This window comes from Eptesicus fuscus, chromosome 12 (assembly GCF_027574615.1).
Source record: "Eptesicus fuscus isolate TK198812 chromosome 12, DD_ASM_mEF_20220401, whole genome shotgun sequence".
In the NCBI taxonomy this organism is placed as follows: domain Eukaryota; kingdom Metazoa; phylum Chordata; class Mammalia; order Chiroptera; family Vespertilionidae; genus Eptesicus; species Eptesicus fuscus.
This window is the reverse complement of record NC_072484.1, coordinates 54,864,672-54,887,635: the sequence shown is the minus strand read 5'-3', so window position 1 is coordinate 54,887,635 and position 22,964 is coordinate 54,864,672. Positions and strand designations below refer to the sequence as shown.

The 22,964-nt window shown below is 37.8% G+C and overlaps 1 protein-coding gene across 1 annotated transcript in view; it reads left to right on the top strand.

The window, feature by feature from the left end:
- Positions 1–22,964, top strand: part of GREB1L (GREB1 like retinoic acid receptor coactivator) — a 114,466-nt gene that overhangs the window by 3,216 nt on the left and 88,286 nt on the right. The window contains exons 2-5 of the mRNA XM_008160201.3: positions 5,995–6,154; positions 6,361–6,558; positions 12,688–12,864; positions 21,440–21,616. Of these exons, the coding sequence (XP_008158423.2) occupies positions 5,998–6,154; positions 6,361–6,558; positions 12,688–12,864; positions 21,440–21,616 (709 nt within the window). The 5' untranslated portion in view covers positions 5,995–5,997. The remainder of the gene's footprint in view (positions 1–5,994; positions 6,155–6,360; positions 6,559–12,687; positions 12,865–21,439; positions 21,617–22,964) is intronic.

The following is a 22,964-nucleotide window of genomic DNA, read 5'->3' as shown; positions in this document are numbered from 1 at the left end:
TTGCCTCTGGTAATTATACTAGTTCCAGAGAGTCTTGACGAGATGTGTTTATTTTACAGAAGAATTTCTGGTATTTCAAGGAGGAAGAAAGTAAAGATTTCCAATAGTAACATGTAACTCTTTGTTACAAAGGAAACATAGCATTGTACTTTATCTTTTAATTATGACAGTTTTTAATAATAATTATTAAATGAGTTGGAATATTACAATAATTAGTTCTATAACAATTTAAGATACATTGCATATCTATAAATTATTATTGGTAAAAATGGTTAATTATATAATTAAGTTATTAGGTCTGGGTTTTTATTTCAATACCAAAAATACTTTGGCCTCCAGAAATTGTCAAGAACAATTAAAGAGACTGGAAATTTTATATTTTAATCTGTTTGCATTTCCTAAAGATTTTTAGCAAGGAGGATGAATAAAAATAAAATAAAACCCTTTTGTTTTTAATGCTTTGTTAGCTTTGTGACTTTTGGAATATGCTTAGGAAGAGATAATATCTCTTCAAGTCCACTTAATGTATAACTGGATAAAACACAAAAAGGCTCAATATTTTTATTTTTTAAAATTTGGTTCCCATTTTTAACAAAATATTTTCTCTCAAGAACTCATAGTCCAGTAGGGGAGTCAGACAAATACTAGATCCGACTATTAAGAGTGACAAATATCAATTTAAAGAATAAATGAAATGAGAAAAGAGTACAAAAGAGAACTGTGAATATATGCTTGTTTTAATTTTGGATTATGGATTCTACAAGAACTCCCAAGAACCGTGTTTGATGTCTTTGTCTAGTAGTCACACATTCTCCTTTGTAAAAATATATATATGTATACATATTTTTTAATCCTTACCCAAGGATATATTTTTCATTGATTGTAGAGATGAAGGAAGAGGGAGAAAGACAAATATCAATGTGGAAGAGAAATATCAATTGGTTGTCTCCCACACACGCCTTGACCAGGGATCAAACCCACGACCCTTTAGTGCACAGACCGTGCTCAAACCATTGAGAATACCAGCCAGGGCATCATCAGTGAATATTTTTTAAGAGAAAGGGCGTGTAAGCAGTGATGCCTATAGCACATAATTTTCTTACACAGAGTCTTAAGAATCTGCTGGCTATAGAGGACAGTAATGTTTTATATATATGATTGTAAAATTTTCTAATAAATTATGTAATTCAAATAATCCAAATAATCATACCAAATAGCAGCTTTTGGGACTTTTGATGGTCATTTGTTCCTAGAACATTGCCCCAGAATCTACTGTAGTGTCCAACACATGCAAGAGAAGGAATGTATCTTACTTTTCTTATTCTGCTCAATGTAGCACAATGCTAAAAAAAAACAACAACTTACTCTTCTAACATTTTCTGCACATTTATTTTGTGCAAGGCATTATTCAAAAAACTTTCTATGTGTATAAAATCTCATGTAATCTCACAAAAACCAATGACATTGGTTGTATTACTCCATTTTACAGATGAGAGACTAAACAAATTGCCCAATATGGTACAGGCTGGTGGGTGCAGAATTTGAATTAAGGTCATCTGACTTCAGAGTCTATGTGCTTAACCACTTCAATAGTAGAATTTATATAAATGCTGTATGGCTTGGTGGACGACTGTTAAAGTTTGGAAAGTGGGTGACAATATCTGTAGAGAAAAAGGTAACAGAAAACTGACAACTTATACAAAGTTATCTTTTTAGTACTATGCCTGGCACATAGGCAATAAATTGTGCCTTAAAAACCCCCACTTCAAACCAAAACAACTACACACACGCAGCACACATAGACTTTACCATCTTCACTTTCAAATAATGTTTTAGTCGGCGGGGGGGGGGGGGGGGGACATGGGCATTTTAGTCTAAATTTGAACCCTAGTTTCATCATTTACAAGCTAGATAACCTTGGCTTGTTGCAGAAACTAGATCATTTGCTCTGTCCGCCTGTCCCTCATTCTGAATCTGCTTGTTTCCTTGTGGTTTCATTTACTTGTTCCTTGGTCCTATAAATGAAAGTTAGCTCTAGAGGCTGGACTATAATCATTACACCCGTCGGCAAGAATACTTCCTAGGTGGTGTGTGTGTTTCATATTATCTCCCATGGAGAGGCACACAGCCTCTCATTGCCTCACTTTTAGTGGTGCTAATCTTGGTCAATGGAAATGAATTTTGCATTAAGGGTTGCAAATTGGTAATTTTATAATTCCGTCATTCTTTCCACGTTTATTATAGTAAGAACTCTTCATTTAAAAACAAACAAACAAACAAACAAAAACCTCTTTCTCAATAATCAGGATTATTTGGTTACTTTAAGTACAGGAAGAGCAGGATGAATGCTTCACTCTTTCCTTTGTCTTGTAGTAGATTTCAAATAGGTGCTTTGTTTTTGTTTGTTTTGTTTTCCAAAATGAGTGCTCTCCTTTTCTCCTTGAATATTAAAATTAATTTGTGAGTTTTTACATTTTAAATATGCTTCAGTCCATTACATTTATCTTCTTTTATGTTGAGTTTCTCTAATGTTGGGCTCATGGGAACACTTCATGTTGACACCTGTGTCTTCTGACATGACCCATTAGTCGTTGACAGCTTCTTTGCTTTCAGGAACAAGATGTTCAAGGTTCATCTTTTGTCTTTCCTGCCCCAAATCTGGAATTGGCCATATCTTCCAGGAACTTGGATTCTTTTCAGTGGGAATGATATTAGGAAGTGCTTATTGTTATTGAATTGCCATTGTTTCTTGGACTTTTCAGTAGACAATGCTTGAGAATAAAAATTTGAAACCTTTTAAAAAGTAAATTATTACTTAATACATCTATCCCCATCTACCTGCTCCATAGCCTAACTAGCTGTTAAACCAGGCAACCCTAAAGCAGTATCCTAGATGCAGTTCTTTTTCTTTTAGCATGTACATGATGTTTTTATTGATTGGTTGAGAGAGAGGGAGAGAGAGAGAGAGAGAGAGGAACATTGATTTGTTGTTCCACTTATTTACACATACATTGGTTGATTCTTGTATGTGCTCTGACCTCAGATCGAACCTACAATCTTGGCGTATCAGGACAATGCTCTAACAAACTGAGCTACCCGGCCAGGGACCATGAATTTTTTAATTAGTGTTTTTCTTGTTCTTTCTTATCACTAACTATGATGATCCTTTTAACAGTACTTTTTGAAAAATATTTTTTATCTCCTCCAGATAGTTGTTATTAAAAGTTAACCTTTACTAATAGCCCAAGTGCAGTACCTTGAAAATATTTATATTTGGTCAAAAGAGAAACTTGTTGAGAGAGTACAGTTGAGTCAGTACAAGTGTACCATAACTGGGGGAAATAGTTTGGAATATTATGCTAGAAGGCTGTAGTAGAAATTCCAACTCTTAATGAGAGGTTCTCATTCCAAGCACTGGAATGAATTTTATTTTCCCTGGAATCCTGAAGAACCAGAAAGGGGTGGAGGGGATGTTCACTTTGCAAATTCACTTCTTCTTTTTTAATAAGAAGTCTATTTTTCAAAACTACAAAATAAACGAACAAGCAAAATAGAAACAGACTCATGGAGAACAGACTGACAGCTTTCAGAGGTGAGGGGGTTTGTGGAACTGGGTGAAAAAGGTGAAGGGATTAAGAAAAAAACAAAAACAAAACTCATACACACAGACAACAGTATGGCCAGAGGGAAACGGGTGGGGGAGGGTAGAGAAGAGTCGAGTATAGGGGGATAAATGGTGATGGAAGGAGGCTTGGCTTGAGGTGATAAACATGCAGTACAATGTACAATTGACGTGTTATAGAATTGTACACCTGAAACCTATATAATTTTATTAATCAATGTTACCTCAACAAATTCAATTAAAAAATAATAAAATAAAGAACAGCAAAAACAAAAATAACTCCATGTTCAATGGTAGCATTGGATTGTCAGTGAGAAGGATCAGAACTTCATACTAAGCACTAAAGAAGTCTAGGGTCAGTTCTATAATTCTTCACATTACTATTACCATTTTTAACAAAGCCCAGTTATGCTTTCATTTGGAATAAAGTTGGTCGGTTTTTTTCACTCTACCAAGTCTCTTCATGGTTACTTCTTTTTGTCTTCATCTGAGTATTGCTGATGCTCTTGAGGGATTATGTATGTCTTCTATGAGTCCTCACCACTGGATCTTGGCTCTCTCTCCTCTGAGCCCAGATGCATACTCACTTTCCTTCTCAACCAGTCCTCCAGGGACTTCCTCTAGGAAGTCAATCAGAGTTGGAATTCCAGATAAAATTTAATCTCTCTCTCTCTCTCTCTCTCTCTCTCTCTCTCTCTCTCTCACTTTGTTGGGAAAAGTAGGGCTAAGATATTTGCAAAATTGCCTTTCTTGAAATGAGATTTACCCAAGTTGAGCCTATGTAGTACTCTAGGAGTGCAGGATTTGTCATCACATGGCTAGATATCACCCTTACCAGTTGGGTGATAGTGGGCAAGTCACTTGGCTTCTCCAAGCTTCAGTTTTTTAATCTATGAAGTGGGAAGAGGTCATACATACTTCAGAACACTGACAATTAAATAATCTTTATAAAGTACTTAGTATACTGCCTAGCCCAGTGGTCGGCAAACCGCGGCTCACGAGCCATATGCGGCTCTTTGGACCCTTGAGTTTCTAACGCCACTTTTTCAAAATAGACTCGCCCAGGCCGAAAACTGACTTCTGCACATGGGCCACGAAGTTTCATTCGCACTGTACGTGCGCGCCCGCATGTGGTATTTTGTGGAAGAGCCACACTCAAGGGACCAAAGAGCCGCATGTGGCTCGCAAGCCGCGGTTTGCCGACCACTGGCCTAGCCCAACAGTTCTCAAACTTTTCATCTCAGAAAAGTTTTATACTCTAAAAAAACTGAGTTTTATTTATGTAGATTATATTTATTAGAAATTAAAACTAAGAAATTATAAAATATTTTTAATTTAAAAATAGTAACCCAGTATGTATCAACATAAATAACAAATTTTATGAAAAATAACTATTTTTTTTAAAGTTAGTGAGAAGAGTAGTCTATCTGCGTTCAATCTGTTGCAATGTCACACATCATACAGCCTCTAAAAATTTACACATACAAGAGAATAAGAGTGAAAAGGGCAAGTAATATCTTAGTTGAAAAGAGTTTTGACCTCATGAACCTCAAAAAGGGTCTCAGGGACCTTAGACCTTACTTTGAGAATTGTAACCAATAGCACACGAAAATTGTAGTTATTATTGATATACGTGGAAAATTTTGTAACTAGCAAATTCTATACAAGTATTAGTGATGAGAATCAAAGACCATTACTTCAGAATTTCTTACTATCAATTCCTGAAGAGTCTCAAATAAGATTGTGATTCAGATGGAGCAAAAGACACAACAGTGTTTTTCAAATAAATGCTGGTAATACAGAAATGAGTCCTCTGAGTTTAAAAGGCTCAAATCTTGCTTTCAGAAATTTGTCAATTAAATATGTCATCCTAAAGCTTTCATTTTTTTCCCCAGAGAAGAATCTTTCCCCCTAGGGTAATAAGATCTTAGTAGAGAAAGAAGTAGAGATTTACTCTGAACCACTTATAGAGTTGGTGTAGGGTTATGGTAGCCCACCAGTTTTAAGGTGGAGGTGTGGCCCAGTTGTCACCAGGTTGGGCTTCACAATTGACAGGTCAATCTTGATTTACTGGTTGGAGAACTTGACGTAAGGCATTATTACTGCTTGATTCTCAGATACAAGATCCTTTAAAGTGGCTTTTGAAATGTTTGGACTGTAAAAACAAAAGGCAATGTGACCTGATAACCGATACTTTAAACAAATTGCCGTAACAAGAAATATATGTATAGTTCATATAGTTCATATGTTAAGATATATGAATATAGTTTATATCAGCTATATGTGTACTCTGCAAACATATGGTCCTCTAACTATATAAATTTTCTCCTTTTTTCCTCTTTTTTTTGGGGGGGGGGGGGATGGTGGTGTAGACCATGGGGAATTCATATGCTGGGCAACTGAAATCTGCTCGATTTGAGGAAGCTCTCCACAATTCCATAGAAGCCTCTCTGAGATGTAGTAGTGTGGTACCACGGCCAATTTTTTCCCAGCTCTACTTGGACCCTGACCAACATCCGTTCTCACCTGCAGGTAAGTTTCTCAATCGCATATATTCCTAGACTCCTTTTAAAAGAAGTGGGCCTTCCAAATTGGGGGCCTCTGAAATAAACTGGTTAATTGTTAGAAAATGCTAGTCTACCTGTCTTCAGACATCTTTCAGAACTATGAATTTTTCTTTTGATTATCTTTCCTCAAAATATTTTTTATTAATTAGCTATGATTTATTTGCTTACCAGATGTAAAACCCAAAGTGGAGGATCTGGATAAAGACTTGGTACACCGCTACACTCAAAATGGAAGCCTGGATTTTTCTAACAATCTAACAGTTAATGAAATGGAAGATGACGAAGATGATGAAGAAATGTCTGATTCAAATAGCCCACCAATTCCCTATTCACAAAAACCTGCCCCAGAAGGGTCTTGCACTACAGATGGTGGGTTTCAGTTTTGTTTTTTTTTTCTTTAATCCTTCTAATATTGCCTGACTAGTTTCCAATCATTAGATGTGGTGCTCAAGGCTAGAAACCAATAATTACAGAAAGGAATGAAGAATAATTATGCTCTTACATTATCTCTTATGACTTCATAGCAGGTGTTATAAGAAAGGCAAGTATTATCACCCCATCTTATCGATGAAGAGACTAAGATTCACAGCAGTTGATGACTTTTTGAGATGGTATGTGACAATGGCAGACTCGGGTCACGTTTTTCTTGTACTCCAGGTACTTCCTGCAAGAATGGTACTACTTTCGGAAGTTTTTTAGTGTTTTCTTTTCCTACTTCTTTCTTTTCTACCCACAAAATAATAACAGAGATATCAGATGGTTTATATTACCTTTTCCATTTATTTTGAACACTCATCCAGTATATTGTTATCTATAGAAGAGAAAAATGTATTTTGTCAACCAGCTCTCCTACCACACTTTAAAAAAGAAAATCCTAGTCCTAATATAAAACATCTTAAGGACTTCATGGTTTTGGTGATGTCACAATTTAATTTATACCCTATTTTCTCCATTTTGTGATATACAATGCTGTTTTCTGATCTTCCTACCCTAATTAGTATGTGGGTTCTACTTTATACATATTAGCCAAAGTATAACTTTTATATCCATACTGATTTGGACCAGGGGTAATTCTAAATCATGAAAATCTTAGGGGTGGAAGGGATGAGAAGAAAAGGAGGGGGTAAACTTTGAGGACAGTCCCTCTATAAAGCTTGAAGTACAAATAATTTGTATAAACTAGATTCACATATGCCATGCCAGATGAATGAGTCTGCCCTGTTTGGAAGTTTTATTTTCTCCTTGATTTCTCTCTCTCTCTATCTCTTCCTCTCTCCTCCCTTTCTTCCCCCTCCCTCCATCCTTCCCTCTTATCTGATAAACTACCTAGGGGGTTTGGAAACCTGAATAATCTTCCTTGTAGCTTATCTAGCCTGCTTCACCACAGGTGGTCTCTAGCAAATAAATACTACCGCTCTTGGAGTTGGGCCTGCTTCTGGCACATCACTCCTTACATATTGGCTTCCACAGGATCCTTTTGCCGAGACTTAATATACTATCATACATACCGATTTACTCAGATGTATGACAGGCCTTTAAACCTGGAGAGGTGTGGGAGATTACTGGCGTTTGGTTTCCACTTACCTGTTTTATAGCCATTGTCATGCCTTTTATTTAACTGATGAGTCAACTCATATTTGTCAAGTAATAGCTAGAGGTGGAAATAGTGCTTAAAATATTGTTGGATTGACATCAAGAACCTTGTTCTATGTAAGAATTAAATAGAACCAGAGTAAAAGCTTTAGGGGATCATTGTGAAATATCAACTTTTATACCAAAAATGGGGGAAGGGTTCCCCCTTTTTTCCTGTGCCCTAGGTGTGTTTTTAGACTGCCTTTGAGGTATCTGGCTCCATTGATATTATATATAAGCAGGTATGGAAAGCTGTTTATGACTCATCAAGATATACTCAGTGATTTAGCAGATAGCAAGTGATTCTGTGAAGCATAAGGGAAGAGTGATAGTTATTTTTAAAGAGAATAGTTATTTTAAAGAGGATAGTTATCTTAGAGACACATTTTTTCTAACAAAAAAGAACTATTTCATCTAAGCACAAGATTCATATTCTAAGACAACCCCAAAATACTAGCTACACTTAGATTCCATCAGCTACTTTGGTTTCTTATAATTAATTAACGTCCATTATTTGTTTTCCCCCTTTAATTCACCTGGGGGTGACGTGGTCATTAAACACAAAAGGCATCGTTTATAATTTGATAATTTATAGTTCATCCATGGCTCTTTCAATTTGACTCATTCTAAGGTAGTTCTAAGAGTCTTCTCACTCAGAGCCCTGAAATGTTCCTTATAAAAATGTCAGTAAAATAGGGCAATGTAATGCTGGACTTGCTTCAGTGGACCACCTTCCTGCCATGGGAAATCCTGTATTTACCTAAGGCTTAAAGGAAGCTGAAGCTATTTTTAGAGGCAATTTAGATAAGCAGATACTTCACACCTGATGGGCTTCTGGGGGGTTACCATTCAGATGTAAATTTTGGTTGCTAATTTCTTATGTAAATTATTGGAATAGAGTAGTTTCCTACCCTGCTGGGAGGCAGTTGAGTGTCTAAAAGGGTGAAGAGCAACCAAATTTTAGGCCTCCAAATACTGCCTTGATTACTTTAGTTTGTATTTACAGCTGTTTCAGTAAACTTTCCCCTCCCCCCATTTAGATTACTCTGTAACCTTCAAATTGAAGATAATTGGAGAATGCAAATTGGGTTCTGTGAAGTGAAAACCTTGGCTATTTTCTTAAGGAAATGCAGATGAGGTTTATAAAGAGGAGCCCTCTACTATTTTTATAAATTAAAGTAATTTGCTGCAAGAGTCTTGGTTTTAGACAATATTTTACTTTTATTCTCAGAAAATGAAACTATTTAGAGGCACATTTGTCAAATAAATTGTAATTTGTATGCCCACCTCAATGATAGCTTATCTTTCTTGCCTATTCTTTCTCCAGGAGCCTCTAAAAGAAACATTAGATCTTTCTTTCGGGATTAGTTCAGAGATCATTCAAAATTATCCTACAGGGAGTAGTAAGGTTTCTTTCATTTTGTTTGAGATTTTAATTGAACTTTAATATTGATCTTTATTAGGTTAATAATCTAATACATCTCTAACAGTGGGAAAATAGAACCACCTGTTACACCAGATATTTGAATCCCTGGGGGTTTGATAATCATCTGTTGGGGAATGTTTTAACTGATACTCTTGAGGTTCCATATAGCTCTGATGGGCTAAAAAGGCTTGTAATAATCTGCAGATTGGTACAGGCTTATGGTTCTATCTAGTCCACTCTTCCTAATATAGAATGAATCAAGGTTGTAGATGACTGTTACTACTAAGTGACAGAGACAATTCCCCAAGCATTCTGTTGGCCATCAATAGGCAATCGTGCCAGGCTGGCGTGAATCAATAATTAAGCGTCAACCTATGAACCAGGAGATCAAGGTTCAATTCCCGGTCAGAGCATATGCCTGGGTTGCAGGCTCGATCCCCAGTGTGGACCGTACAGGAGGCAGCCGATCAATGGTTCACTCTCATCATTGATGTTTCTATTTCCCCCTCTCCCTTCCTCTCTGAAATCAATAAAAATTTATTTTAAAAAATAGACAATTGTGAACCTCTCATCACTGAATTTGGGAAGATGTTATTTTTTGGAGCAAATCATAATAAAGGTGATACTTCTTAGGGGAAATGTGTTTCTAGGTTTATTGTCTACATGTAAATTAATAAATCCTTTGATTAAAAATTTAGTGTTCCTTTTAGGACTGTAAAATGCCTCCAGATTTAGTATTTTAGAATTTGGTGGAAAAGACTGTGTTCACCCCTCATAGTTTTAGCTCTGGATTATAACTGCTCTTAGTTTTTCTTTAGCTAAGTTGAATAGTACACTTTTTATCTGTTTCCACATGGTAAACTTCCCATGTCTTATATCACTAAACTTTACTGGACTCATATGTAACCTTGGGCAAGTTCCCTAACCTTTTTGAGCTTCAATTTCTCCATCTATGAAAAGGAGGTAGTAGTACCTACCTACAGTTGTTGAGAGGGTTAAATAACATAATTTAAATAGTGGTTAGCACTATACCTGACTTACGTTAAGTGCTCCATAAATTTTAGCTGCCATCAATATCATGATAATATCATCATCATTATTATCAATTTCCAATTTCCAGAGTTTAAAATAAACAGTGAGTCCTGTCCCTTATTGGGAGTGGGGGCAGCAGAATTTTTTTTCAAGGGGTTTATGTATTCTTAGCCTCCAAAAATGTTTGTAAAATGAGTAACTAATATGACTGAATATAAAAATGACTATTTTTCAAACAAATATAGATGATATTGTGAATGATAAAAAACAGATACATTGAAAATTATTAAAGAATTCACAAAAACTTTTTAAAATATATTTTTATTGATTCAGAGAGGAAGGGAGAGGAAGAGAAAGACTGAAACATCAATGATGAGAGAGATCATTGATTGGCTGCCTCCTGCACGCCCCCTACTGGGGACCAAGCCCGAAACCCAGGCATGTGACCTTGACCGGTATTGAACCTGGCACCCTTCAGTCTGCAGGCCGATGCTCTATCTACTGACCCAAACCAGCTAGGGCACACAAAAACATTTTGACATTATTTTTCTCAATTTCTAAACATTAAAAGTTAAAATTGAAATTTTTTCATGTTTAAAAGGGTATCTACAAGCTTGAGATAGTTGAACCCCATTGTCCTTATCAATTTAGTCTTTCTTCTGTTGACTTTTTTCAGTTTTATTATGTCTGCTTTTGTGGTTTGATGATCCAGACCATATATAGTAGCTTTATATGCACCACAGCTTCATAAAAAAATTGGATGTTGTTTTCTTTTCATTTCTCATATACTAACTGATGGCATCCAGTTGTTTGTTGGCATTTGGTTAACATAATATTAATTGATGCTGGAAGAATTTAGCATGGTTCTTCTCCATGCTAAATTGATGTGATGATAGAGGTCGCCTCAGGTTTGTGTGTAAAGAGTCCATTCTCCCTCTCCCATAACTCCCTCAAATAGCACTTATCATACTTTCATTCAGCCTAATTTGGTTGCAGATGACAGAAACCCAACTCAGACTAGCTTAGGTAGAATGAAGAGGTTATTGGAAGAATTCCAAAGGAAAAGGTGTCATGACCAAACCATGGGAAAGGCAGATACAGCTGAGCTTCAGGGATCCAAACTCTGCCAGAACATCCCCCCACCACCACGCCCCCACCCTCTCCCTCCTATCTTTGCTGACAGACTTCTCTCACAGGGCAAGGGACAGAGTTGCACAGAGCTAACCAAGCCATGCTCTCTCTGGTTCCATGTTCAGAATTCTTAAGGAAAACGCTTTGATTGGCCTGGTGTATGTCAAGTGCCCATCCCTGGACTGATCAAGTATGTCTAGAAAATGTGGGATGTTACCGTGGCCCAGCTTGGGTCCTGTGCCAGCTCCAGATTAATCTGGAATGTCACAACTCTTCAGGGGAATCACATGATTAGAGTGCAGGGAGGATCATCTCCCTGAAGACTTGCACATCAGTGATCTGTAGCAGAAAATAGCAGTCCTCCTGAATATTGCTTTGTGATTGTCAGTTCCTTATACAGTCTTCCAATTAACTGTAATATGAGTTCTTTTTTTTTTTTTTAATCCTCACCCGAGGATATTTTTCCATTAATTTTTAGAGAGAGTGGAAGAGAGAGGAAAAGACAGAAATATTGACGTGAGGTAAACACATCAATTGTGTTGCCTCTACATGCCCAAACTAGGACCCTGGGCTGGGGAGGAGCCTGCAACTGAGATATGTGCCCTTGACTGGAATTGAACCCAGGACCCTTCAGTCTGCAGGCTGACGCTTTATCCACTGAGCCAAACCGGCTAGGGCTATAATGAGTTCTTAGAGGAAGATATCTGTATCCCCAGGCCTAGTACAACATCAGTTGCAAGTGATTTTTTAATAAATCATGAACTAATGAATTACTATAATATGTTATCTTGTCATATCTTGTCATTTCATGTCATAACTAGTGAAAATAACCTAACAGTTCTGAGTTCTAGTCCTGGCCAATTCGTTTATGAGTCCCCAAACTCGGAGCTTCAGTCTCCTCTATGTGAAATGGAGAGCATCTCTGTTTTTTTATTGGTCCTTTGAAAAAAGTGAATTTGCATTGAAAGTTAAAATATTATGTGCACATAAAATTACATACTTTTTTTTTCAAAGTTTGCTGTATCTTTATCATATCCTTACTTATGGAAAAAAAATAAGAAAGTTGTCAGTGTTGGCTGTACAGTCAGAATATCTCCTAGTGTCTTTTCATCTCAATTCAGAGGGGCACATATAATAGATTTGTCTTCTCATTGGAGTACACAGACTTTAAATTATGTTCTTAATAGTGATTCCCACAGGTAAACTTTACCCTCCAAATGGGTCACAAAGCATTTTAACCTCCCTAAACATTTCTCTGTCTTTTTTCTGGTTTTTAGGTTTTTGTCAAGCGGGAAAGGATTTGCGTTTGGTATCTCTGTGTATGGAACAAATCGACATCCCAGCAGGATTCCTTCTGGTGGGGGCAAAGTCTCCCAATCTTCCTGAACACATCCTAGTGTGTGCTGTAGACAAACGATTTCTACCGGATGATCATGGGAAAAATGCACTTTTAGGTGAGTATTTCACACCTATAAAATTTAGTTTAGTGCAAGTATGAAACATTTTTCCTATTAACTTCTTAAAAGTTTTTATTTTTATTTTTTATTCATTCTCAAAACACCTGATGTCAGGTCCTCTCAATTATTCAGCTGTGGATTATCTACTTTGTAACTTACTTGTAGTTTTTCCATACCACCCATTATTTATAACTACCCTTGGTTGATGTGATTCTCATTTTATATTTAGCATTAGTTCATCAACATAACTAGGAAAAAATATATCATCATATATAATAAAACCCTAATATGCAAATCAACCAAATGGTTGAATGACTGGTGGAATGATCAGTTGCTATGACAGGCACTGACCACCAGGGGGCAGACACCCAACACAGGAGCCAGAAGCTGGGCTCACAGCTGGTGAGCACAGTGGCAGTGGCAAGAGCCTCTCCCACCTCCGCTGCAGGAGGGTGGTAAGGAGCAAGGGGTCCCGGACTCTAGAGGGATGTCTGACTACTAGTGGACATCCCCTGAGGGGTCCCGGACTGTGAGAGGGCACAGGCCGGGCTGAGGGACCCCCCATTGTATGAATTTTGTGCACCAGGCCTCTAGTATATATATAAAATAATGCATACCTTTATCTCAGAATTGTTTTGCTTTCTGGTATGCTGTGCTTTACATCCATGTGACTATTTAGTAACTACCAAATTGTAATTCTTAATCCCTTCACCTTTTTTACTCAGCCCTACAACAACCACCCCTCTGCCCTCCTCCCACCCCAATCTGGCAAACCCTTAGTTTGTTCTCTGTATTTATCAGTCTGTTTCTGTTTTATTTATTTGTTCACTTTGTTCTTTAGATTCCACATATAAGTGAAATCATATGGTATTTGTCTTTGTCTGACTTATTTCACTTAGCACAATACCCTCTAGGTCCATCCATGCTGTCACAAATGGTAAGATTTCAGTCTTTTTTTTATGGCCAAGTGATACTCCATTGGACATATATACCACATCTTTTTTATCCAATCATCTGTTGATGAGTGCTTGGGTTGCTTCCATATCTTGGCTATTGTAAATAATGCTGCAGTAAAGATAGAAGTGCACATATATTTTTAAATTATTGTTTTGGATTTCTTCAGATATTTACCCAGAAGTGGAATTGCTGGGTCATATGGAAATGCCATTTTATTGTGTAGTTTATTTTTTGTTATTTTTTTATTTTGATTGTTGACGTTATTACAGATGTTCCCCATTCCCCCTTTGCTCCTTACACCTAAACCCTGTCCTTTTCTCCCTCTGGCCCTAACCACATTTTTGTCTGTGTTCATGGGCTATGTATATATGTTCTTTGACTATTTTCTTCACCTTTCATCCTGTCTGCCCCACCCACCTCCCCTCATACATTTGTCAGACTGTACCATGTATCCATGACTCTGGTTCTATTTTGTTCATTAGATTCCACATGTAAGTGAGATCATATGGTATTTGTCTTTCTCTGACTGGCTTATTTCGCTTAGCATTATAAATCTCCAGGTCCATCCATGCTGTCGCAAAACCTAAGAGTCCCTTTTTATAGCCACATAGTATTCCATTGTGTAAATGTACCACAGCTTTTTTATCCACTCATCTATCGATGAGTACTTGGGCTATTTCCAGATTTTGTCTATTGTAAATAGCTCTGCTATGAACATAGGGGTGCATATATTTTTTTCTGATATATATTCTTAGGATATATTCCCAGAAGTGGGACCACTGGGTCAAAAGCAGTTTTATTTTTAATTTTTTGAGGAAACTCCATACTGTTTTCCACAGTGGCTGCACACCAGTATACATTCCTACCAACAGTGCACTAGGGTTCCTTTTTCTCTACATCCTCTCCAGCACTTGTTTGTTTATTTACTGATAGTAGCCATTCTGGCAGATGTGAGGTGGTATGTCATTGTAGTTTTAATTAGGATCGCTTTGATGATTAGTGATATTGAGCATTTTTTCATGTCTGTTGGCTATCTGTATGTCCTCTTTGAAAGGTCCTTTGTTCATTTTTTAATTGGATTGTTTGTCTTCCTGGTGTTGAGTTGTATATGTTCTTCTTATGTTTTGGAAATTAAACCCTTAATCAGATGTATCATTGGCGAATATGTTATCCCATACAGTGAATTCCCTTTTCACTTTGATGATGGTTTCTTTTGTTGTGCAGAAGCTTTTTAGTTTGATGTGGTTCCATTTGTTTATTTTTTCCTTTGTTTCCCTTGCCCTAGGTGATACATCAGCAAAAATACTGCTATGAGAGATGTCTGAGATTTTTGAGATTTTACTGCCTATATCTTCTTCTAGGGTTTTTATGGTTTCATGACTTACATTTAAGTCATTTAAACATTTTTAGTTTATTTTGTGTCTGGTGTAAGTTTGTGGTCTAGTTTCATTTTTTGTATGTACCTGTCCAATTTTCCCAGCACCATTTATTGAAGAGACTATTTACTTCATTGTATACTCTTGCCTCCTTTGTCAAATATTAATTGACCATAGAGGCATGGATTGATTTCTGGGATCTCTGTTCTGTTCCATTGATCTATATGCCTATTCTTTGCCAGTTCCAAGCTATTTTGATTACAGTGTCCTTGTAGTATAGTTTGATATCTGGTATCCAACTGTGTTCTACTATCTCAAGATTGCTGAGGCTATTTGGGTCTTTTTTGGTTCCATATAAATTTTTTAAATACTTTTTCTAGATATGTGAAATATGCCATTAATATTTTAATAGGGATTGTACTGAATCTATAGATTGCTTTAGTATGGGTATTATAGCATGGGTATTATAATATTAATTCTTCCAGTCTATGAACATGGTATTTGCTTCCACTTATTTGTGTCTTCTTCAATTTCTTTCTTTAATGTCTTATAGGTTTTCAAGTACAGGTCTTTTACCTCCTTGATAAAATTTATTCCTTGGTACCTTTTTCTGTTGTTGTTATTGCAGTATTAAATGGGATTGCTTTCTTAGTTTCTCTTTCTGAAAGTTCATTATTTGTGTATAGATTTCTGGATATTGAGTTTATATCCTGCTACTTTCCCAAATTCATTTATTAGATCTAGTAGTTTTAGGGTGTAATATTTAGGGTTTTTTATATATAATATTATGTGATCTGTGAATAATGACAGTTTTACTTCCTCCTTTCCAATTTGGATCCCTCTTATTTCTTCTTTTCTGATCACTGTGGTAGAACTTCCAGTACTATCCTACCTTATAATAGAAAAATATGCAAATTGACCGCACCTTTGCCACACCCACCAACCACGCCCACCAGGAAACCATTGCAGGGACATTGGGGTGTGGCGGAGCCCAAGGCCGGGAAAGCCTCGGGCACCAGCGGGGAGCCTGCACGGATCGCAGGCAACAACCAGGGGGTCGGCTCCTACGATCCATAGCAGGGAGGCTGGGGTGCAGCAGAGCCAAGGCCGCAGCCTGGGGCCAAGCCCCGACCCTGAAAGAAGGCAGAAGGCGGTGGCCACAGCCAAGGCCTGGGTCCAGCAGAAAACTGGTGCAGGCAGCCAGGTGAATGAAGGTCTATTGCACGAATCTTCGTGCAAACGGGCTACTAGTGTTGAATAAGAGTGGTGAAAGCAGACATCCGTCTTTTATTCCTGATCTTAAGGGAGACACTTTTAGTTTTTGTCCATTAAGTATGATGTTGGCTGTAGGTTTTTTACATATGGCTTTTATTATGTTGATATATGGTCCCTTTATTCCCACTTTGGTGAGAGTTTTTATCATAAATTAGTATTGGATTTTATCAAATGATTTTTTTCTGCATCAATTGATATGATCATGTGGTTTTTATCTTTCATTTTGTTTATGTGATGTATCACATTTATTGATTTGCAAATATTGTACCAGCCTTGCATCCCTGGAATAAATTCCGCTTGATCATGGTATGTAATCTGTTTAATGTATTGCTGGAATTGATTAGTTAATATTTTCTTGAGAATTTCAGCATCACGGATATTGGCCTATAATTTTCTTTCTTTGTAGTGTCTTTGTCTAGTTTTGGAATTAGGATAAGTTTAGCTTTGTAAAATGAGCTTGAGAGTATTCCCTCCTCTTGAAATTTTTGGAATAGTTTGAGGAGGATAGGTTTTAGTTCTTCTTTGAATGTTTGGTAAAATTTGCCTGTGAAGCCATCCGGTCCAGGACTTTTGTTTGCTGTGAGCTTTGTTTTGTTTTTATTACTGCTTCAATTTCATTAGTTGTTATTGGTCTATTTAGGTTTTGTGATTCTTCCTGATTGAGTTTTAGAAGATTGTATGTTTCTAGGAATTTGTCTATTTCATCCAGGTTGTCCTATTTGTTGGCATATAGTTATTCATACTATTTTCTTCCTTTCTTCCTTCCTTCCTTCCTTCCTTCCTTCTTTCTTTTCCTTCCTTCCTTCCTTCTTTCCTTTCTTTCTTTCTTTCTTTCTTCCTTTCTTTCTTTCTTTTATTGATTTCAGAGAGGGAGAGAGAGAGATAGAAACATCAATGATGAGAGAGAATCATTGATCCACTGCCTCCTGCATGCCCCCTGCTGGGGAGTCTGTGGAGAGTGGCTACAGCATTTGGACAAGTTCAAGCTTTGGACCAATGAGAGGGCATGGTCCTCTCGTGGCAAAGCCACGTGCAGGTCCCAGCTTGGAGGGCAAAGCCCTCCCAGCACAATTATAGCCAAAGGCTATGGTTATAAGCTTGACCTTATGGTCCGAACCTGTGGTCCCAGGTGGCTGAGTGATGTGGGCTACGGGAGGTGCAGCAAGTGCTGCCAAAACAAAGCTTGATAGAGTTCTCAGGTGCATGTAATCAAGTAGATTCAAAACTCTCCAGAACATTGTAAACATCTTGACCATGCCCTTGCTTTGCCTCGTGTGATATGACTATAAAATAAAGACTCAGCTTGCAGGCTGTGGCACTGTCTCTCCATCCGAGAACAGTGTCCCACCTGGCCCCAACTGTATTATCTTGTCTGTTTTCTTTAATCCTTCACCGCCCCTCCTCAGGTTCACCACTGGCCATGCTGGATGCGGTTCAGAGGTTGAGCCCACAACCTGGGCATGTGCCCTTGACTGGAATCAAACCCGGGACTCTTCACTCCACAGGCTGATGCTCTAACCACTGAGCCAAACTGGCTAGGGCCATACTATTTTCTTACAATCCTTTATATTTCTGTGATGTCAGTTGTTACTATCGTCTTTCATTTCTGATTTTATTTATTTGGGTTCTCTCTCTCTCTGTTTCTTGGTAAGTCTGGTTAAAGTTTCATCAATCTTTTTAAAAAATCTTTTTTTATTGATTTTAGAGAGGAAGGGAGAGGGAGAGAGAGATAGAAACATCAATGATGAGAGCAAACCATTGATCGGCTGCCTCCTGCATGCCCCACACTGGGGACCAAACCTGCAAACCCGGGCATGTGCCCTTGACTGGAATTGAACCTGGGACCCTTCAGTCTGCAGGCTTACATTCTATCAACTGAGCCAACCAGCTAGGGCAAGTTTCATCAATCTTGTTTTATGTTTTCAAAGAACCAGCTCTTGGTTTCATTTGGAATTGTTTTTGTTTTTAGTTTTTGTCATTTATTTCTGCTCTGATCTTTATTATTTCCTTACTCTGAGCTTTCCCTGTTCTTTCTCTAGTTACGAAAGTTCCATTTTTAACTTTTTAAGGATCCTCCATACAGTTTTCCATAATGGCTGCACAAATTTGCAGTGTTCCCTTTGTTTGTTGATTCATTAATGATAGCTTTCCTGACAGGTGTGAGGTGACACCCCATTGTGGTTTTAATTTGCATTTCTTGGATAATTATTGATGTTGAGCATCTTTTCATATGTCTATTGGCCATCTGTATGCTTTCTTTGGAGAAGTGCTAGTCAGGTCCTCAGTCCATTTTTTAATGGGATTGTTTGTTATTTGGGTGTTGAGTTATATGAGTTCTTTATAAATTTTCGATATTGACTCCTTATCAGATATATCATTGGCAAATACACTCTCCCATTCATCACGTTCTTTTTATTTTGTTGATGATTTTCTTTGCTGTGCAAAAACTTTTTTGTTTGATGTAGTCCCACAGGGCATCCCAAGGCCATCTGCCATCTGCCTGGGGCTGTGGACCTTTGTGATGGGGTAGGGTCTCAGAGAGTCGTCAGGGTAGAGCTGGTCAAGTTCACCAGACTAATGCAGATTCAGATTTGGCTGTGTAGGGGGAAGGCTCAACATAGGAAAGATAGTGTTCATTCCATTAGCCTTCACCCTGATGCCACACAACTCAGTTTCTCCCCTGGTTTGCCTGGAGTTCCTTGAGTGTTTTTAAGGAAAGACTGCAATACAAGTCTAGCTGGCTGCTAGTGTAGGAGCCTCTGGCAGTATGTGAGTTGGGTGGGGTGCATCTTAGCATCTGTCAGGGTGGAGTAGTGGAGTTCACCAGCCTAATGCCGATTCAAATTTGGCCATGAATTAGGAGGTTCCCAACATAGGAACAAAGGCAGCCATCTTTCTAGCCCTCACCCTGAAGCCACACACCTCAGTTTCTCCGTATATGTTTCTGGAGCCCTTCCCCCTTAGCCACTGTCCCTCTCCTAGAACCAGGGTTAGTGCCTGTGAACAAGAGTTTGTATACAGGCTCTTTGGGGGACACCTGGGTTTCCAGCAGCCTTCCGTCTTGCTGGACAGACAAAAATCTCCGCTGATTTTCACAGTCAGATGTTATGTGGGCTCTTCTTTCCACACTAGTGTTCCAGGCTGGGGAGCTAGGCATGGAACGTAGACCCCTTGCCCTTCAGAGGGGAAACTCTGAAGTTGAAATATCCCTCCAAATTTTCAACCACCACACACATGTAGTGGGGCCCATCTGTTTTTGCATCCCTGCCTCTCTAGTGGCTGAGCATAGACCGATGAACTAGGAGGTCAAGGTTTGATTCCCGGTCAGGGCACACGCCCAGGTTGCGGGCTCAATCCCTGGTGTGGGGTGTGCAGGAGATAGCTGATCAATGATTCTCTTTCATTATTGATGTTTCTACTATCTCTCCCCCTATCCCTTCCTCTCTGAATCTATTACAAATTTCATAAATACAACATCTATACATACAAATAAGTAATTGGAAATAAATTCACTGATGAAGTGATACATTTTTTTAAAGCCCCCAAAACAATCTACTACATAATTAACAAATATAGATAAGGAGAGAAGAGAAAGGCCATGAGGATTAAAGACAGCCTATATAAGATAGGCTGTCTTTAAACTTTCAGTGACCTGCTTAGAGCAGGGAGGCTCAGAGGATGAGAGGCCAAGCTTTGCTTTGTTGGAAATGATTTTTCAGTTCCCCTTAATACACAGAGGAAAAGGTGGACAGTCAGAGAGTGAGGACCCTGAATTTATGAGGTTTTGTGAAATTGGAACCCAAGTTGGGACTATGTCAACCACATGTCAACTAATTAGGTAGTGGATTGTTTTGGGGGCTTTAAAAAAATGTATCACTTCATCAGTGAATTTATTTCCAATTACTTATTTGTATGTATAGATGTTGTATTTATGAAATTTGGAATGCCCTTCCTTATTTATATTTTTGTCCTTGTTCACTATATTATAGTACATGTGTTATGTCCTCCTCAGTCACAACCAGAGGTACTCACTCTCTTCCTGTCCACCTTTTCCTCTGTGTATTAAGGGGAACTGAAAAATCATTTCCAACAAAGCAAAGCTTGGCCTCTCATCCTCTGAGCCTTCTCCATTTCTTCTTCTTTCTGTGTCCCCTGCTCTAAGCAGGTCACTGAAAGTTTTATTTTGTTTGATTGATCTGACTGAGAATTGTTTGGATGTTATATCTTAAAGAATCATAAGCTAGTTTGAGTAAAAAGAGAATGGGAATCTCAAGGAACTCATGCCAGGAAGTACAGCTAGATCTCAAACTGGAAAGTTGACAATGTCCTGAGTTTACACATCACTGCCCATGCTCTTCTATCTGCAGACCAGCTTCCTCTTCACATTTCTGTTTGTTCTCTCCCACACCTTAGTTGACATGTGGTTGACATAGTCCCAACTTGGGTTCCAATTTCACAAAACCTCATAAATTCAGGGTCCAGACTATCTGACTGACTTTTTGTAATTATTTCAAAATTTTAGGAGAGATGTACTAACTGTCCCATATTGAGTCAGATATTGGCCCACAGTCTAATTAGTCAATTCCACACAGTGGGCAGGGCAGAGAACCAGACCAGCAGGTTGTCTAAAAAGGGAGTATGTGGGGAAGAAATAACAGACATCTCTAGGACCAAGCCTTTTCCTATTTTTTATGTCAATTATGTAGTCTATCACATGTTATTATCTACTCTGTTTTTCTAACCATTGTCTTTTTAGAGCATTAAACATTTAAAAAATTATTTTCAGTCTTTCACTGTTATGAAATAACTGCTGAAATACTGTCCCTGTGTTTTTCCTTTGAATTATTTTTTTTAAATTAGGAAATTATTGAGTCAAAACCGCTTAATAATTGTGTGCTTCTTATATATAAAGGTATTGTAACAACATACAAGGCCACCAGTAACTTGGGTTTCCCTTCTTCCAGGGTTTTCTGGAAACTGTATTGGCTGTGGAGAAAGAGGATTTCGGTATTTCACGGAATTTTCCAACCACATTAACTTGAAGCTGACCACCCAGCCAAAGAAGCAGAAGCACTTAAAGTACTACCTAGTCAGAAGCTCCCAGGGTGTTCTGTCGAAGGGACCTCTTATCTGCTGGAAAGGTAGCATCCACTTCTGGGAGGGAAAGGGAAGGGAAGGGAATGAGGACGTTGCCATAATGACAAGTGGCCCATTCAGAATTCAGGTGTGTTATAGATAAACATCCAAGTTCAGAATGCTATCCAAAACCCCAAAGCCCTCTGGCAGGTTATTTGATTTGCTTTTGATTTTTTGTAGAGCCTATTCAAGTTTAGGAAAGTGCATGTCTTTATGTATTTGTCTCTTGGGAGGGTGGAGTATAGCTCTTTGCGGGGAGGGGGTTATGGACTCTTTCTAGCTCTTCTGTCATTTGGAGAGGACCTCAAAGTGTCAGTTTCCTGATTATATGCTCTTTCTACTTTACTTAATAGGTTCTTGGGTAATTTTCAAGCACCTATATTTTCCTGTTTTAATTAGAACTATGCATACTTTAGAATAAATAATGCTCTCTTCATAATACCTGGGAAAATGCACTGTTCAGTTGACAAAGTTTTATTTATTTTTAGTTAGGAAGAACTTAACTAATATATTTATAGAAATTAACCCAGTTGAAACTTCACATCTTCATGTATTTGATGGAATTTAACACAAGTTCTAATAATTATTCTAATGCAGTGGAATATCTAATCCTTATTCTTTTGATCAGTTTCTTATATGCTGAGATTTTTTTCTGTTATTTATATTACTATTTTATAGACGATATGATAATTGTTTATAATGTTTCTATTTGTTGTCTGTGCAATATTTTGACCTGACCATGAAAAAATAACATAATAAATCCAAATTACAACTGCAGATTTGCCTCTGAGTCTTTCACCATATTTGCTCGTGGTTTGCATTTGAAATGACATTGTGTAACTCCTTTGGGAATGGCTATATGTTCCAAACCAGATGTGAGCTTAACTTATGACTACTAAATCATAAGTATAGTGTATTATAAATAACTCTTTATTCTAATAAAATTTAAATAATTTTCCTATAGAAAAATTGTTTTAATTTTGCTCTAATAAAAGAGCAAAAATAAGAGAGGTATTGTCTCCCCCTTTTTTTTTAGTCCTCATCTGAGGACATGCTTATTAATTTTAGAGAGAGGGAAATGAAGAGAGAGAGAAAAAAACATCGTTGTGAGAAAGAAACATCAATTGGTTGCCTTCCTGTACGCTGCATGGGGATAGAATCTGCAACCTAGGTATGTCCACTGACCAGGAATCAAACCCGCAACCTTCGTTGTACAGGATGATGCTCCCACCAACTGAGCCACACTGACCAGGGCGCCTCCTCGCCTTTTAGCTGCCTTTTAAAGCTTTTGTTTTGGTTGCATAAAATATTTTTAACTTCTTATTTAGTGGTCAGTGACACCTCATCTTTCTG